Consider the following 18,483-nt stretch of genomic DNA (forward strand, 5'->3'; position numbering starts at 1 on the left):
CTCCCCTTCAAATAATCGATAAAGAACTGAATGACAAAATGCACTAATGCTGCTTTTAATGGCGGCGCAATAATAGAAGTACAAGGTTTCACTAGCTTGAGCTGCGAGAAGTTTTAAAAGATGCCCATTTAACGTTATTAGTAGCCTCATAATAGAAACGTCATCTCAGGCTGCCAGCGCTGTAGAAAACAAGCAGGACAGGATGGAGATTATTTGTTTGTAGGGTGAAAGAGTTAACCGCTAACCCAGTACTACGACTGTACTTATTTGGAAAGAACTTTTGTTCTGGTGGTAGTTTCATCTTCCATTTCTTGCAGTTGGGGTGGGAAATAAAAGGGAATTTGCTTCTCAAGTTTGACATTTTCTTCTTCATACACATTTTGTTTCAGTAGACTGCCATCCATTAAGCCCGCAGGAGTCCTCCTGGGTATTTCTGAATTGTGTTGTGTACACGTGTGTTTGAGCCCAAACAGCTTGTCTTCTTCTGGCATTTAGTTCTGTTGCTTTCTTGCTGGACAAAAATATTAGCAACGTGTCCTTTCCACCTTCCCTGCCATCAAACCCAGTAAGACCAAAATTCTCCTTAAACATCTGGCCGTTAACACTTGGGAGGCGGTAGTGAAAAGCCCAAGCCATCCCCTCTGAAAGCTGGGACCTGAGCTGGCACTTGCCCCAGAACTCTCGATCTCCTACAAGTAACCGACCTGTAAGTTCTGTCTATTGTAAAGGCTCAGACCACGGAAAGGAGGTCCCTGTGTTTTACCCTTTTCCTACGATAGTCCTTATCTTCAGATGTTAGTTCTATCACATGATCAGATCTCATTTTGTCCCCTAGATCCTTTGCTGGTCTCCACAGAGCAAAGTCCCCTGACTAGAGCTATCCGTGCTTCTCAGATCTGCTTGTGTGTGCTGTGTGGACTCCCAAGTGGAGTGAAGGGTGTGAGCAGGCAGGAGGGTTTGGGTAGACTCTAAGGCACTTTCCTCTACATGCATGGCAGGTTGTCCCCCCGGCACTCTCCCGAGCAGGTGACCCAACGCATCCTGGCTCCTTGTTCAGACAGCTGGTCAGTGAGGAAGAAGACGCATCTACGCCTTCATTATTCAAGCTAGGTTGGCTCTCTAGTATGACTAAATAACATGGGAACGTATCCGTCTCTCTCTAAATAAATACTACATCATTTCTTCTACCGGTGTCTCTGCTTGTTTGTTTCTAACCCACACCAGTCTTTCCAGTTTCAGCGGTGGAAACATGGCTCCCCCCACCCCCACCCCCCATTACTGTCAGGGGCTACTGTAAGTATACAGTGAATCCTTGTCCAACAGTTTCACAATACTTGTGATGTGAGACAGCAGTTCAGATAGCTCACACTCAGTCAGCATTCCTCAGCGCCTTAATTCTTGAACCCCAATGTGGGTTCCCAGCGAGATTTCGGAAGCTGCTGGTAAAACAAGTCTGTGAGTGAGACAAAGGGTCATTACGTACTTGACTGTCAGAACTGTGCCGTGTTTCCTAAGTCTGAGATGGAGGCTTTGGAGGACTAACGGTAGCGGAAGTGAGCTGGGTATACAAGTCTGAAAGACATTCTCTCTGGAGATACAAATATATAACAAAGAGAGAAGACGGTTATTAGCAAGGCTGCTTCACTGACACAGTCTAACTTGGATCTGATTGTTCTCCTGTTACGGAGGAGAGAGTACTTTCAACAGGACATCTACATACTAAGAGGTAGTATGGCAATTAATTTCAGTGCAAGACTGAATCAAGCTTTCTATATTTTGGAAAACAACTTAGGTTTTTTTCATGGAAACTAGATACTCTTTACTAGTTTATTGAATTTAAAAAATTGAAGATCCCGCATTTTTAAAAGGCCTTTTTATACATAAAGTAGAATTTCTAATTGACAGATTTGGAAATCAATCTGAACTGGACAAACTATGGATTCAACACGCAGATGAGATTTCCTCATACCATTACCTTGACATGGATTCGATACCCACCCTCAAAAGAATCCTATAAAAAATTGCTTCAAAGCCCCTTTGAAATTGCAATAGTGCAGCAAAACCACAAGTAAACAACTGCCTGTTAACCTGTTATTTCAAATATAGACTGAAAAGCCAACAGGCATATTTTTGTGCAATTTTTTAAAACATCATAAGTTGAAATATCAAATCTGCACAGCGCTGTCCCTTCACAGAAGGCAAGAAACTGCCGGCACATCATGTTGGAGGCCGTCCTCGGTGCTGTAGGCTATGAAAGTGGGCCTCCTTCAGGGTCTGGTTGATGTGGAAGTAAGGGCCTTGGCACAGTGCGGACTGCTCGGGAACAGGCTGAGGGGTGTGAGGGCCGGACCCAGCAGCCGTGTGGTTCAAGCTGCTCTCTGGCCCGCCTGCCCTGTCCGGGCTGTTGATGCTGCTGCTGCTGCTGCTGCTGCTCCCACCACTATCACTGCTTGAAGACTGGAAGGAAAAACAAACAGGACCACCATTAGACTGTTGGGTTTCTTAAGAACGTCGCTGTGGTCTCATTTATAATACCCCATGTAAGAGCATTCTTCCTATTTGGTTTGAGGAGTACCAGCATCAAAACATACAGTGGAGCTTTCACCTAAGGTATTTCGTTCTGACTGCCAAGTGAGGTTGCATGGGATTATGATCCCCATCACATCCCCAGGAAGCGGCAGGGTCCAGGATCAAGTGCAGGCCTGACCGCAAAGCCCCTCAACTACATCTTCATTCCTTTCCACATCTTCTCTACCTGCTTTCATCATTCATCCCAATAATCTCCAACTAATCAAAGAGGAAGTTCTCAGCCTCCAAGGGAAAGTATCCATCCCTGGTATAGGGCATAAGTGTCATTAACACATAAAACGGGCAGCCCGGGTGGCTCAGTGGTTTGGCTCCGCCTTCAACCCAGGGTCTCATCCTGGAGACCCAGGATCGAGTCCCACATCGGCTTCCTGCATGGAGCCTGCTTATCCCTCTGCCTGTGTGTCTGCCTCTCTCTCTCTCTCTCTTTCTCTGTGTCTCTCATAAATAAAATCTTAAAAAAAAAAAAAAAAAAAACATAAAACAGCTTCTTGGGCACAAGTTTTAAAAAGTCTGACAATTTCATTATCTTATGGACACAAAATGGTATTCTCTGAATGCAGAACACTTATCTTGAAAGACTACAACATACTTCTTATAAAGTTACACTAGCAATTTTACAGTTTGATAAATGTGTGTGCCTAATTTTTTTAATGTAACAAATATGATTTGGTGTCTTAGTTGTCTTAAGAAGCTACGCAGAAATCCCTAAGAACTAGGGTTCCCAAAAGGGAAGGCAATGTTAAGAATCTTATTTAAGAATTTTGGTATTTTACCATTTAAGTATTGTATTTCAAATACCTGATTAGCAGTACCCTTCCTCCATTCACAACTCAATCCAATACTGTACAAAGAATCAATCCATGAGAAAAGTTAAAGTTCTAGTAATTAATGATCTGGCGTACACTTTCCTTAACTTAGCCCTTGGATCTATCCTAATTCACACACCCTTATACAAAGACATTGGTTTTGGAAAGTCTGCATACAACTATGTAAAATTACATGTAAGAAAAAAAGACTGGAAAAGAACTAGCCATAGTAGTCGTGTTAAAATGGAGGGATTACAGTTGCTTTTTTTTTTTTCCTACCCTACACTAGAACTTTCTTGCAATGTGGTTATTCTGTATTTTTGCTATAAAAATAAATATATAGGGACACCTGGGTAGCTCAGCGGTTAAGTGTCTGCTTTTGGCTCAGGGTGTGATCCTGGAGTCCCAGGATCGAGTCCCACATCAGGTTCCCTGCGTGGAGCCTGCTTCTCCCTCTGCCTGTGTCTCTGTCTCCCTACTTCCCTCCCTCCCTCCCTCTCTCTCTCATGAATAAATAAAATCTTTAAAAAATAAAAATAAATGTATTAATGTTTCCAGATAGATCATTTAAAAGTGATTTTTAAAATACTAGCTTATCCATTTTTGATCAAAAGTTGTACCTAATGATATGTACAGAAACATAACAAACAGCCAAGAAAGCAATGTCCATGAAGGATATCCATTCTTAATAAGACTTAAAGGAAGGATCATCATGGTCCATATGTCATCTGGAGCTACTTAACAGGTCACATATCCCATTGCCCACAGACAGTAAGAGACAATCTTTCTGCAAAAAAACCCACAAACATGAAAAGCATTGTAACGGGCTGAATGGAGTCAGATGGCAGAGTTAGCTGCTGCAGCAAAGACTGGGGCACCTGGATGGCTCAGTCAGTTAAGCGGCTGCCTTTGGCTCAGGTCCTGATCCCAGAGTCCTGGGATCTAGCCTGTTCAATGGGGAGTCTGCTTCTCCCTTTTCCTCTCCCACTCCCCTCCCCCTGGCTCATTCTCTCTCAGGTAAATAAATAATCTTAAAAAAAAAAAAAGTACTTAAAGACTTAAGTCAAATATAACTCAAAACCAAAAACAACTCCACAAAAGCCTCTTGTAACCTAGAAGGTAACAGCCCAGATGTGCAGCTCTCCTGCACCCAGTAATGTGAATAGTTAACGAGTCAGCTACTACACTAGGTAAGAAACCCACCGCGCAGAACACTTTGTTTCCTCTTAGTCTGTTTTCTTTACTGTTTTTCGTTACAGGTACTGTCTGAAAATTAAGGCAAGAACTAGAATCAGTTTCTAGGAAGTCAAGTTTCCATCTCAAATTTTATTTCACACTATAATAGCAAAGGTGACACTATTCTGAGAAAAGGTTAAAGTTCTTCAAAATAAACAGGTTTGAAGAGATTTCTGTACAATACCGTGAAAAGACATCTGTGATTTCTAGTTCATTTTAAAAACCTCATGTAAAGACGTGGTTTATACCAACTTTATAAAGACAGGTCCACGAATGTTTAATGTGGCTTTGTTTTTAACAGCAAAAAAGTGTGAGCCACCTACATATCTAACAGTAGGGAAACGAATTCTATTATAACGTGTATATAAACTAGACTCCGTGAATTATAATTGTTAACAATGAAATTCTACTCAGCTACTAACAATGATAATGCATATATACACACCAAGAAAGAAGTCTACATACTACAAGTAGTATGCCAGCTGCTTTTTTTAAATGTTTTTCTTTAGTGTAGACAGACATATATGTACACCAAAAACAGTCTAGAAGGATATATGTGCCAGAATATTTAGAATTTGGACCTTCCATTTTTTATGATTTTATTTTCTATACCTTCCACAAAAAAAGATTTCTGTGTAAAGAAAATCGCTTCACAATTAAGAGAATAAAGAACATTGCTACCAAACAGTGAGAGATCTTCAGGTACTTCTGACCTCAAGACCGAGACTTAAAAACCATATTGATACTGTCAGTGGGATCTGCAGAAGACTATTTGCCTCCTGTAAGAGCCTCTGAAACTGCTTCACAGTTACATTTACTTGCACTGAGCAGGCCAATGCTACCTATAAACTAATAAAAGAGTCTATCTAGAATCCAGGAATCAGGGTAAACACGCCTCATCTATTCTTTTCACATTTACAAAAAACGTTATTACCTACGTACTACTGTCCTCAAAGGTAAAAGCAAAACACCTTTCAAAGATGCTTTGGTTCCTATCTTCTGCCACCTGCAACAAAGTCTTCTCACCACCAGGGAGGCTTTCAGGAGTATCTCACCCTCTAGGGATGAACCAGAGGTTTTGAAACTGAAGGGGAAACCCATTAGCAGCCAGCATTAAAAAAAACAGCAACAGCGAAACACTGAAAAGGGTAACTGTACTGAGAAACTTGTTTTATTGTTCATGAATATATTTGGTATGTGCTGGGTCACAAAACATTTCTATGGGACAGGGCCAAAAAAAAATGGGGAAGTTACTGTACTAGATATGAACACTGTCACCCAGGTCTACTTTATAAGACAAGGGAAAACCATTATTTCCTCCCAACCCTAAGACTAAGAAGTAAGTCTCTGTCAACGTTTTAAGATCTGCACAGAAGACAATCGTTTTATGAGTAAAACCAAAAAACTTGAGATAAAAAAAGAAATCGTATTTTCCCTACTTCGTGGAGCTTTTTAGTATCAAACTGCTTGGGAGAGGGCGCTCCTTTACAGTACAGTTTCAAAATTACAACTGCTAAACTAAGACAGAAGTTTTACCTTGTTACTAATATCGTTCTTAGGAATTCCTTTATCAGACTTTGGGGCTAAGAAAGAGTCCTCAAACCCATCCCCTGCACCTCAGGAGACCACTCAGCACACACTGTCCCAGTGGGCAGTTGCAGAGCTCTACCTCTTTCCTCTGAATTTTCAGTTTAGGCTTCGTGCTGACATCCGACCCGGGTACTTGCAGGACAGATTTATATTATAAACCAAAAGAGATAAGGTCACGCTCCATGAAATAAGAACCCCTCGCACATCCATGTGTACAAGCACAATAAAGTTACATTTATGCCGATTCCGACCAACAGGATCTCTCTAGACACGCCAAGGCAACTCACAACCCAGGGGAGAAGATGTGCGTGCAAGGCGAGGACACCTGGTTAGCTTAAGAGCTCATGAAGTCTCCAAGCGAAGATGTCTGGGCAGGACCGAGAACCACCACGGGTCAGTCTATTCAGGAATCACCTGTGGGCTTTTTTAAAAAAGTGCACATGCCAGTGCCCCAGATGGCTCTGGAAAACCTGGCCCGAGTACGCAGATTATTCTGATGGCCAAACTACTGTCCACACAAATGCTCATGTGCCTGCTTTGTACAAGACGGCATCTTGACTAGGATGAATTCAACAAGAATGTGCTGGGCTTGGCCAAGAATATGGTGGCGATACAGCCACGGATCACGATCATACCATCACTGCTACTCTGGTGACAGGAAGCTAGCACCAGGTGCTCAAAGAACTAGGAGAGCCTCCCTTAAGATGAAACGTGCTTGAACTGGGCCTAGAAGATCGAAGAAGAGTTTCAGCAAGCGGGATGTGACAAACTGGGAGCACAAGGAGAGCAAAACCAGGAGGAAGGAGTGTTTGGGGAGGTAAAGCTAAGGGCGGGCCGTGGCGGGCCACTCCAGCACAGTCGGTCAGATGAACTATCCATGAGCGGGTATGGCTCGATGACCAAGTGCCCTGAAGTCTGCACAGAAGACCTGCTCAGATCTCCACGCAGGAAGAGGGTTCTGCGCCTCGAGCAGGAGAGCAGGCCCGCGGGAAGTCTGTGGCAGGCAATGTCAATCAAAGGGGGTGCATCACAGGCCAAGGAGAGACAACCGAGCTGGCAAAGTACTAGGTGCTCAGTACGTGTCTGCTGAATGCAAAGAGCACAGGTGAGCCTTGAGGAACGGTTCAGGGGTGTTGGGAAGGAAACTGGGGTCCAGAGGGAAGGAGCGGAGGAGGGAAGGCAGATGGAACAGCGCCAGCCAGCCGACTGGGGAAGGGGAAGAAAGCCGAAGCACGGGCAGGGTGGAGAGGAGACTCGGGGACACGACGCTGGAGGGACTGAGAGAAGGGAGGCATACTGGGGGGTCGCTGAGGGGCCTCGCCAGGAGATAGAGCGACACAGAAGGCAGAGGGGCACTTCCCGCAGCAGAAGGAAGAGCGTGTGTTATATAAATCCTGACCCTGAGGCAAGGCACGCTAGGGAGCTCAGGTTCTCCGACCATCCACAGGACCGAAATTCTAGAGCAGAGGTCAAGAACTCTCGGCCCCTCAGCTTGGCCTCCCCTCCACCCAGCTCCATCTTCCCAGGGGGCGAAGTCAGTTTAAGAGACAGCCCGTGATGTGATGCCCATGGTAGAAACAAAACAATTCTAAAGACCATTCATGCTAATAATCTTTAGAAGGCCCTCCAGACAGGAATATTAATTACAGAGTCCCTCTGCTTCATAAAAGGAGAACCAGAATATGTGTCTATTTATTACCTAGAGCTGCACACTTTCTCTTCTTAATTGGAAAAGCAGACTGGCAGTGTATTTGATTTTCTTTTAACTCCCAGCTTCCCATCGCCTCCATCTCCCCCATTCACTGGTGCTTTTCCATTTACATGAGCCTCAAGAGACCAAACAACTCTGGCTCATCGCACACACGCCCTTCCTGGGGTCATGATGAAGTGCCTTCTAAGTCCACTGCAGAGTTTGGAGTACATGCAAGAGATGATCCCTGCCAAGTCTGTCAGAGCATCTAATGGAAAGTTCTGTGCTTCCAAAGTGCCCAATGATTTAAGAAAGCTCCAAGTCTGCTATTATCAGCGAGGCGGTAAGATTCCAAATGAATTCCGTGGGCTAATTAAAACCACTTTCTAACTATGCAAGGAAAGACAATGCAGGTGGTTGCTCTTCTGCATCCCTGAGTAAAGAGCCTATCCTTTCTGTGTCTCAGTTTCCCTTACAAGATGAAGTAGGACCACACAATGTTAAGTTCCTTCCTACCTAGACTGCTCTACTATCACTTCATTTTATTTAAATTTCAACAGGCCAAAAATAATCCTAACCTGTAGAAAAACACGTGTGTACTCATTACTTAACAAACTTAACATTCAGTGTCAGTAAGAAACTGCCTGGTGCAGCTTTTTATGCTGTGGGCTGAAGCAATGTATTACTCACACTTCAAGGACTTACGCCTGAGCAAAGTTTCTTAAAACGTATGCTAAAAATCAGACTAATTTTGGAAAGGCCGGCTCCTCTACTTTGAACAGACTGTTTTAGAAGTTAATTTCAGAGTTCATTTGCTACAAGGTTTTTAAACACAACACACACCCTAACAGTTTCACCAAAAACACTTCTGTCCCTTGGAATGTACCTCCTACCCTCCCGACAGACTGAAGATGAGAAAGGGCAAAAACTAAGAGCCTTAAGATACTTTTAGAAAAATTATATTAACTATTCCCATTGTCATCTAAATCCACACTATTAAAAAAAAAAACCACCTAATATTCAGCTAATTCTTATCAGTTAAGATAAATGGGTCTAGAGAATCCTAATTGTAATGACACATGGGTCCCCCTGGTTGTTATTTTTTGGTCAGGTCTCTGCACTCACACTAAGAATACCCCTTAAGATTTTGGGGTTAGGGATCCCTGGGTGGCGCAGCGGTTTGGCACCTGCCTTTGGCCCAGGGCGCGATCCTGGAGACCCGGGATCGAATCCCACGTCGGGCTCCCGGTGCATGGAGCGTGCTTCTCCCTCTGCCTATGTCTCTGCCTCTCTCTCTCTCTCTCTATGTGACTATCATAAATAAATAAAATTTAAAAAAAAAATTAAAAAAAAAAAAAGATTTTGGGGTTAAACATGAAAACTTTCCCCCCCTTCCAGTAGAGACCCAAAAGGGGAGGGGGGAATAAAGGGCAGAGGCTGCTAAGGTCAAGCCACTTGTTTGTTCTCTGTGTTTTCTCTTTCCTTGTTACTTTGTAGTGATCTGAAAAATTTTAATGGTCTTGGTAGGTTAAGTACCTTTCAAAAACAACCCCCCAAACTGAGGCCTTTGCATTTAAAAAATGTTCTGCTTTTATTTACCCAGGTAGCAGCACCTTTTTAAAGGCATTCGCCTATGTAACCAAAGCCACATTTCCGTGGAAACGTCTAAGGTAATTTGTAGATAAAAATATTAAAGCTGGGGATCCCTGGGTGGCGCAGCGGTTTGGCGCCTGCCTTTGGCCCAGGGCGCGATCTTGGAGACCCGGGATCAAATCCCACCGTCGGGCTCCCGGTGCATGGAGCCTGCTTCTCCCTCTGCCTGTCTCTCTCTCTCTGTGTGACTATCATAAAAAAAAAAAATTAAAGCTGAGGGACGCCTGGGTGGCTCAGCCATTGAACGTCTGCCTTTGGCTCAGGGTGTGATCCCAGAGCCCCAGATCAAGTCCCACATCGGGCTCCCTGCATGGAGCCTGCTTCTCCCTCTGCCTATGTCTCTGCTTCTCTGTGTCTCATGAACAAATAAAATAAAAAATAAAAATATTAAAGCTGAAAGCAAAGAGCATTCCTCTACTACAAATTGAGATAAAATTCAAACCAATAAGGCCACCCCTAGAGAACAAATTAAAGTTAAATCCAGCTAGTTTTTACCCGTCCAAATAACTGTCCAAGATCAGGAATGTGCCTTTGTGCAAGACCCAATAGGAAGACACAGATTGATAAATGATTTCACTTTTTGCTCAATGAGAAAAATGAGCCTGACTTATACGTTAACTACCACGATTCATCTAGCCTGGTGTTACAAAAAAGTTTGTTCCCATACCAGTAAATTATATCTCAACTTTAAAATAGTATCCTAAGGCTCACAAATCATTAAATCTAAGTCATTGGAGTTAAAATTTAAGGCCTTTGTTTCAAACACCAATTAAAGTTTTGAAAATAACCTTAGACGCCAATTTCTTCCCTTTTTCTAGCTGGAGATATAAAATTGCTTTCAAGCTAATACTGTATCATAGCATTTATTTGGAAAAATATTTTCCAGCTACAGGAGCAAGAAAATTCTTTCTCTCTGCTCCTATGATTTGAGAGAAGTCTAGGACCTAGCTGCCTCTGGATATATTTAGCAAAATCTCTCAGAACTTCCGGCCTGTATTCTGGGAGACGGCACATACCATGGTCAAGAGCAGAGAGCTCACCAGCCAAGCTCTGGGCTCACCAACCCTGCCTCTAATTAGTTGTGCATCTTTAGGCAAACCACTTTACTTTTCTGTACTCCAGTTTTCCCACCTGAAAAGGAGAGATAATACCACCTACAAAAATAACAGGAAGAAAATGCACAAGTAGATTAAAAGTTTCTCTTTATATAACTCATCTGCCAAGTCAGTTCATATTCTTCACCTTCGTGGTATCTAGGAAGAGATATTTACTATTTCCATTTTATAGATAATTGTGATTTACTTGTGGCATACATAATTCAAACACCTTACACACTTAATTTCCTGGTATGTGGCAGTATTATTACAGTTAGGAGAAAAATACAACTTTTGGAAATTATAAAAAAAAAAAAACAACAACCTTAATTATCTCAGAATTAAAGCAAACTCCTTCCAAACAAAAGTTCTTCAAGGCACATGCAAAAGAATTCTAAAATGACTTAAGTATTTCAGGAAAGACACAAGAAACAGTTTCTCTTCACTGAGTTAGGCTTTAGGAAACTCACCTCATTGGCCCTAATTTAGAATTAAAAAATAACATTTTCATTAATATTTGATTACATAAATTAACAAAAAAAGTAATCTACTAATAATGAGTCATTTTATTATTTTCCTTTTCATACCCAATTGTCAAAAAGCAGCCAACTGCCCCCTAAACTTAATAGTTTTGTGCTATAAACATGACAACATTCCAGTGGTGAGGATTCAATTATTCAGGGCTTAACTTCCCATTTTAAAAGTTTTTCCTCTGCTTTTTGCTTCTCTAGCCCGCCCTCGGTTGACCTGGCCTCATTACTTGTTAACTCCACCCCTGGAGAAGCAGAGCACAAGAGGCCACACATTCAGAGCGCTGGTAACCAGTCTGCAGGGCTGAATGGGATGGTCATAAGAATCCAGGCGGGGTCTACCAGTAAATTCAGATTACCAAGACAAATAAAAAGTGCCTGCACTGCCTGTTAAGTGTAACAAAGGCAAGCTAGTCCATCTTTCAGACTAATGATTACAGAGTGGTTTAGCCACTCCATTTCTTTGAACAAGTAAGAACAAGACACATGAACCAAGAAGTTGATTAACAATACATTGTTTGCTTCTGTGATACCAATGCACAGGTTTTAGAAAGGGAGTAAAGATCATTTTCTATAAACGGCAATTAAAACAAAACAAAACTACCAAGAGTCTTACTGAAAATAAGATATCAGAAGTGTCTAATTTTTTTAGATGACAATTTATAATCCTGTTCCCAGTCATCACGACATAAACAGAGGGTGAATGATCAATACAAAAAGTTAGACCGACTGTACCTCTGAACTAATATAAACATCACTTAGCAGGATTTGCAGACACAAGTAAAGAAATACTGATACGGAGAAAATAATCACTGAACGCTCGCTCTTCTAATAGACTTATAATCTAAAAGAATAATGGAAACTCAATTACTGTCACAGTTTCATCACTGGATGCTCATGGAAGCCTCTAATCTCTGTTTTTCTTTCATCCTCCAATTGTCACATTAAACAAAAGCTCAATTGCTTTTCTATTAATCATTTTTACAACACAAGAAAAAAGGAAAAAAGCCTTGTTTTTCCCGGAGATTGTTAAAAGGGGGATAGGAGTTACAGAAACTCAAGTCTCCACACAGAAGGATCGAATCTGTGCTTGTTCATTAACCGTCCCACATAACACATTCATGTGTATGACCTATGTGAGAGTTAACGGATTTCTTGCCCCTTGTGGGGGGGAGGGTAACTTTGGATTTCAGGTAAAGACTGGATATAGGTCAAATCCTATTACCAAGAATTAATTAAAATACAAATTATTTTGGTTGTGCAAAAACTGTGATATGCGGAGTTTCTGTGATACACAGAGTTCTGCTTTAAATTATATGGCTCAGGGATCTCTGCCAGAGAGGAGCTTCTCAGTCGGGGTGACAAGGTGTTAAGGGTCACAATTTTCCGGTATGTAAATGATCAGAGGCGTCATTTAAATGTTAGCCTCCTTCCTCTGTAGGGCAGTCCCTAGAGCGGGCACAGAAACTCTGCCAAAGCTCTCTTTTCAGGAAACCAAAATTTCAGGAGCTGTTTCCCCCTCTCCCTACTGGCTCCCCTCCACCCTGCAACATGTTAGAACAACATGATAAAAAAAGTAGTAACACTTAAAAAAAATAGGATTTTGTGTATACATAATCTATTCTGAACATTTATGTAGCTTCTCATAAAAGACATATAAATGAAAGCAACAAAATATACTTGTCTTAAGAATAATTAATGGCTCATAAACTATTAGAAAATAGCTGGGTTTCTGAAATTCAACTAGACAGCTCAAAGATGAACTTCCCAAAGTCCATCAAACTTCTAACAAATTCTGGGCTGTGTGTATGTACTAATATGTGCAGAGATATACCGCTTCGCTGGGGAAAAGGTACACAGCTTCCTCAAAGGAGCCATGACTCAAAAAAAAGTTGAAACCACTGCAATCAAGTAAGATCAGTTTTATTTATTCGAAGAATAATTTTAAGTACACAAAGAAACTGGGTTATTTAGCTCAAGTCAATGAAAACAACAGAGACTCTGACCACACTTCCTACCTCTGTGTCCCAGGAATCATGAAAGACAGGGTTTCTACTACTCCTTTTGGTCTGCGGGGGAAGATGGTGGTCTTCTTCATTGCCATTCCTTCTCCTTTTCCTGAAATTAAATCACAAGAAGAAAAAAAAATCCAATAATTGATCCTCTGGACACCTGAAATTGTAAATCATAACAACAAATTTGCCCTCTTGCCTGATAAAACACAACTCGTCATATGCTATCCCAATAGGTAAAAAGTGGAAGTACACCATCGCTGGCCACAAAGAGTGAAAATATAAAATAGCAGCAGTAGGGGCGAGCTTAAATTAGTACAACTGACTTCTAAAAAGAAGCTTGGCAACTTTAAATGCCTACTGGGAATAAATAAGTACAGGGTGATGCTAATGACTAAGCTTCCAAATTCCACCTCATTAAGGTTATCTTCCCTCTGCATTTCCTGAAATCACAATTTCAGGTTATTTCATCTGACCCCCTTCCATATGACAGTATGTAAGACAGGAGTGGCTGCCTCTGCCCACGTACCCCAGCAGTATCATCAGAGGTCCAGGGGTCTCTAATCTGCAGCTTTCTTTCATCCCTGATTTTCCCCCAATTACTACATGCAACAAAAGCTCAACGCCCTCTCACGTATTAGATCACTCCTCCCAACCATCATTGGAAAGGCTGCTCTGGGGACACATTAACTCTTGTTACTCTACACCGTCACCATGCACGCACGTATTGTATGTCATTTCACCAGATTGTTACTTTGAGTTTACAGCACACGCTGCTCAAAATCTTCAGGTCTAAGGAAAAACCACACATTTCCCACAGAACCACACATTTCCCACAGATGCACAACAGACACAATCTGTATATACTTGATTCAAGAATGAAGTGCTCCTTGAAGGGGCAGCCCCGGTGGCTCAGTGGTTTAGCGCCGCCTTCAGCCTGGGGTGTGATCCTGGAGACCTGGGATCGAGTCCCACGTCAGGCTCCCTGCATGAAGCCTGCTTCTCCCTCTGCCTGTGTCTCTGCCTCTCTCTCTCTCTCTTATGAATAAATAAAATCTTAAAAAAAAAAAAAAAAAAGTGCTTCTTGAAGGACTTCTAAGCCCCTAGAAAACTCTAGAAAATAGAAATAAACTAGAGAAGGCATCATTTGAAGGCAAGCTGCCTGCAACTGTGCTGTCCAGTATGGTAGCCACTAGCCACATGAGCTTATTTACATTTAATTTAATATCCAGTTCCTTAGTCACACTAGCTACATTTTCAGTGTTCAAAGGCCACAGGTAGCTAGTGGCAACTGTACTGGACAGCACAGATACAGGGCATTCCCATCCCTGCAGAAAATGCCACTGGATAGCACTGGCAAGAGGCCAGTTTATACAAAGCAGCATAATCTGTTATAATGAAAACCCTTAAAAGATTCAAATTTCTATAGCAAGAGGAAAAAACAGCTTTGGGGAAAGTGCTGAATTTGAGCACAGCATCATCTACACAACTGTACATTTTCTTTGGGATCAGTGTGGCATACTACGGCAGGTGCATGATCCTAAGGTTCTGAGTTGAAGTCTTGATACCAGAGAAAATTTAAGTTCTCACCCTGAGCTCAATTCCCTGTATTCTGCAATACTCCTGAAATCTGAACACATCTAACTTTATTAATGAGTATAGATCCAGTTGAGGCTTGGAGTGATAAATTGGGAGTGTGTGGTTCTGATAAAGCATTAACCAAGCTGCAAAGGGGTATACCACTGGCCTCGTTCTAAGACTCGTCTGTTTCTAAGACCATCATTTCTGCTCTGTAACCTTTCTCCCAGGGTTTTAGATCTTAACTGCACGTTACTTTGAAGTATTTTGAGGCTCAAAACTAGGTGAAAAGCAGGTTTGATACTCATTTAAGTGGATGTGCTACTACCACAGATTTGAACCAAGGAATTACTACTTTCATCATAATATGACCAGAGAATTGTTTTGGAGATGAGCAGCAGTGACACAGCAAGGTCCAACAGAAGGCCAGTTGACACCCCAGGGAAACTCACTGAATGCTGGCCTCCAAACTCTTATCAATATGCCAGCAGCTGACTGTGCTCTGGGCTGCTGAGCTACTCTAACCGCTTATGAGCCTGACCCAAAGTTTCCAATGTCCTCATTTATAATCCAGGCTATAGCTACCCAATGACAAGAAAAGAAATGTCAAGAAGGTTCTCAGGCAAAGTGTAAGAACAAAAAGGATGGGCTGGTTTTTTCAGATTCCAACTAACTTTCTGGGCAAGTACCATGAAATATCCCTGCCTTATACCCAGCTGCTTTCTCAGGTCACCCAAATTAGCTCCTGTCAGGGGCCCTCTCCTTTGGATAGTACTGGATTAAGAATGAGCCCTCCTGTTCTCTCTCCTTTTCTAGACTCTTTGCAGATTCCATCCTTGAAATATTCTTTTAACAGTATTGTTAATAATTGCCAAGATTATAGCAGGTTCAACCTTACTCACAAAGTCAGATTACAGCCTTCCATATTAATGCAACAGACCAGGTTATAATTTTAGCAGCCCCCATATAATTGATTATATTCTCCCCAGGCATCTAGTTACAGATTGTTGTTTAGCATCTGCTACTTCTAAGGATGGCTGATTACATCACTACCCATCATTTCATTTCTTTCCAATCTTCCTGTCATCTCCTAGAAACTGAGCATAGAAGAAATCTTTAAGAGTATCCACATTAGTGTTTTTCAAACTTTAAAAAAAAAAAAAAAGTAACAGAGCCCTTTTCTTTCTCTGGGGGTGGGGGGTAATCCCTCAACACATATATATGTATACATATACGTATATGCATCTATACACACATATATAGATGTGTATACACTCTTTTATACATATTACATATATACGTATACGTGTATATATACACACACACATATATACGTGTATACACTCATATATAAAAGAAACAAAGGACTTCTTTTGGTTAAAGTAGGGGTTTCTTTGACATACATCTTCCCTTCTATGGCCATCCCAGTATATTTTGGAACAGTCTGAAAAATCACCATCTCAGATCAACCCCTTATCTTAAAATTGAGAAAACAGATCTAGAAAACTGAACTGACTTGCAGATATTATGACAGCCGCAGCTGGCAGAGCTGGTCCGTCATATTCCATGAAACACTGGGTGAAAAAGTAGGTGAGAAGCCCCAGTCCAAATCACATGGTTTCTTTTATAGCAATGATGTTACCAGTATAAACACGCTGGGGTTATTTGTGTGCTAGATAAAAGGCATCTGCTACGGTATAAAAAAGCACATTCAGATTTGCTTATCCAGCCGTGGGTAAAAGAAATCTTTCTGCAGGAAATATGTAGGCTTTTTCAGATACAGAGACATCACAAGAAACTATCAGAAGGATCAACCAGGTTTGGGAAGGAAAACAACGGCAGGTAGATCTGGCTTACTCTGCCAAAGGTTCCTGTTCCTAATTCCAATGCCAGGTCCAATTGGGCCTCTCATTTCAAACTTAGACCGCTCTTTTTTCCTACTACAAGCGGGCTTTTTCATGCCCCCACTCACTACGTACCCGAGACTCAATCATCCAATAACCCAGTGCATTAGTACGGGCGACCCTAGGTTTTTCCCTACTGGACCAAATAAAACCTCAGGATGTTTCCCAGGATCCTCATCCCCGAATTAACCATCCTCCGGGGCCGGCGCAGGATCTCCGTGCGAAGACTGCCAATTCCATTCGGAGCCAATGGATAAACACGGAGCAACAAGAAGAGATGCAGCAGAACCTGGCCGAGGCGATCCTCCTGGACTCGCTTGGGCTTTACGGAGAAGAGCGGGCAACCCGGGAAGAGGGGCGCGGACCAGGTGAACTCGGTTTCCTCATGAGAAGAAGGGCGGTGTCGGGCCTTGGGATCCCACGACGAGGAGGGGGTTCTTCTAACCGGAGGTGGAGTTGCTCCTCTTCACCTGGGGTGCCCGCGCCCCACTTTCGCCTCCCCCGCCTACCTTCTTACAAGGGGGAGGCAGGCGATGATGAGACAGACAGAAGCCCGCGCGCGCCGAGCAGAGGCAGCCGCCGTCGGTCCGGGGGAGGCCGGGGCCCAGGCCAGGCTCGGGGCACAGGGGCCCAGGGGCCCAGGGGCCCAGGGGCAGCAGCGCGGTGCAGCCCCACCTCCCGCCTTCGGAGGCAAACGGCCCCGCGTCCAGACAGCTTAGAACCTGCCTGCTGAGCCCCGACGAGCCGCTCTGGGCACCGCACCTGTCCTTCCACGCTCACAACCGTCCGCGCCTCCCCATCCCTCCCCGCGGCAGGTCACAGCCGACCCTCCCGCCTGACCTTGGGGACGCGGCAGCCTCGCGCCCCGGCCCCGCAGGACGCCGATGGGGGCTCGTCCCTCGGACCCGACCGTCCTCCCATCCCCCCACCCTCCTAAATTTAGGACAGGCGGGCTTTAGGGCCACTGCCTCTCTCCCGGGGCCGTTCAGGCTGCGTTCCAAGTAGGGAGGCCCGGGGGGGGGACCCGGCGAGTGACCCCTCCGGCACCGCGGGGACCAGGTCCTGGCGCATCCCTCCTCCTGCCCCGGCTGCTCCCCGGCTGCTCCCCGCCCCCTCCCGGGCCGCTCGGCACCCAGGGGCACAGTCGCAGCGCCCACGCCCGCTCGGACCCCCCGCCCCGCGCGCCCTCGGCTCAGCCCCCGCCAAGGGCTGGGGAGGAAGGGGGTCCCCGCGGTCTCACCTGGGGCGGAGGCGCTCGCTCATGGCAGCCGGTGGAGGGGAGCGACGCGGGGCCGCGCCGCGAGCCGAGGGAACCGACGGGGCTGCGCTGCGGCGGCCGCCACGCCCACCCCCTCGGGCCTTGGCTCTGGCCGCGGCGCGGGTGGACGCTGCCGGCGGCGCGTACCCCTCGGTGGGACCCGTACCGCCGCGACTTCCGGCGTCCGCTCCGCGCCCCCCCATGTCGCGGCCGCCGTGGTACCGCCCTCTCGCGCCTGCGCACTGGCGCGAGCCCGGCCGCGCCGACCGGTAACCCCGCCCCCAGGAAGAGGCGGGCCCCGAGCGGGGCGGGGCCCCCCGGAGCTCCTGCGGGGGCGGGGAGGGCCTCGGGAGAGGCGGCCTCGGCTTTCGCCTGTTCGCAGCCGAGCGGCCACGCCGCCGCAGTCAGCCCAGGTGCAAACCGGACTAAATGGTGTCCTCATAATACGGCGCGGGGACCTGAGTTAGGCCCCTGTGCGCGGACGGGGCTTTTGAAAGCACGGCTGGGAGGCGTCAGGCAGTGACGCGGGCGGCCCGCGGCGGG

General features: G+C 44.6%; 2 protein-coding genes across 5 annotated transcripts in view; one reads left to right on the plus strand and one right to left on the minus strand.

Moving 5' to 3' along the window:
* Window positions 1-1,187, plus strand: part of COG1 (component of oligomeric golgi complex 1) — a 13,219-nt gene extending 12,032 nt beyond the window's left edge. The window contains exon 14 of the mRNA XM_077854067.1: window positions 999-1,187. Within this exon, the coding sequence (XP_077710193.1) occupies window positions 999-1,136 (138 nt within the window). The 3' untranslated portion in view covers window positions 1,137-1,187. The remainder of the gene's footprint in view (window positions 1-998) is intronic.
* VCF1 (VCP nuclear cofactor family member 1) lies at window positions 40-18,475 on the minus strand. Of its 4 annotated transcripts, none has more exons than XM_077854087.1 (4): window positions 17,923-18,161; window positions 13,207-13,306; window positions 4,599-4,661; window positions 40-2,457 (listed from the first exon to the last, which is right to left on the minus strand). In XM_077854087.1, the coding sequence occupies exons 1-4, from the start codon at window positions 18,141-18,143 to the stop codon at window positions 2,218-2,220; spliced, it is 624 nt and encodes a 207-aa protein (XP_077710213.1). In that variant the 5' UTR covers window positions 18,144-18,161; the 3' UTR covers window positions 40-2,217. The 4 variants fall into 4 exon arrangements, with proteins under 4 accessions (XP_077710213.1, XP_077710215.1, XP_077710214.1 ...); XM_077854089.1 differs by lacking the exon at window positions 17,923-18,161 and adding an exon at window positions 16,873-17,185; XM_077854088.1 differs by lacking the exon at window positions 4,599-4,661 and having other exon boundaries at window positions 17,923-18,158.
* Between the last annotated feature and the right edge of the window lie 8 nt (window positions 18,476-18,483).

Source organism: Canis aureus, chromosome 16 (assembly GCF_053574225.1).
Source record: "Canis aureus isolate CA01 chromosome 16, VMU_Caureus_v.1.0, whole genome shotgun sequence".
NCBI classification, from domain to species: domain Eukaryota; kingdom Metazoa; phylum Chordata; class Mammalia; order Carnivora; family Canidae; genus Canis; species Canis aureus.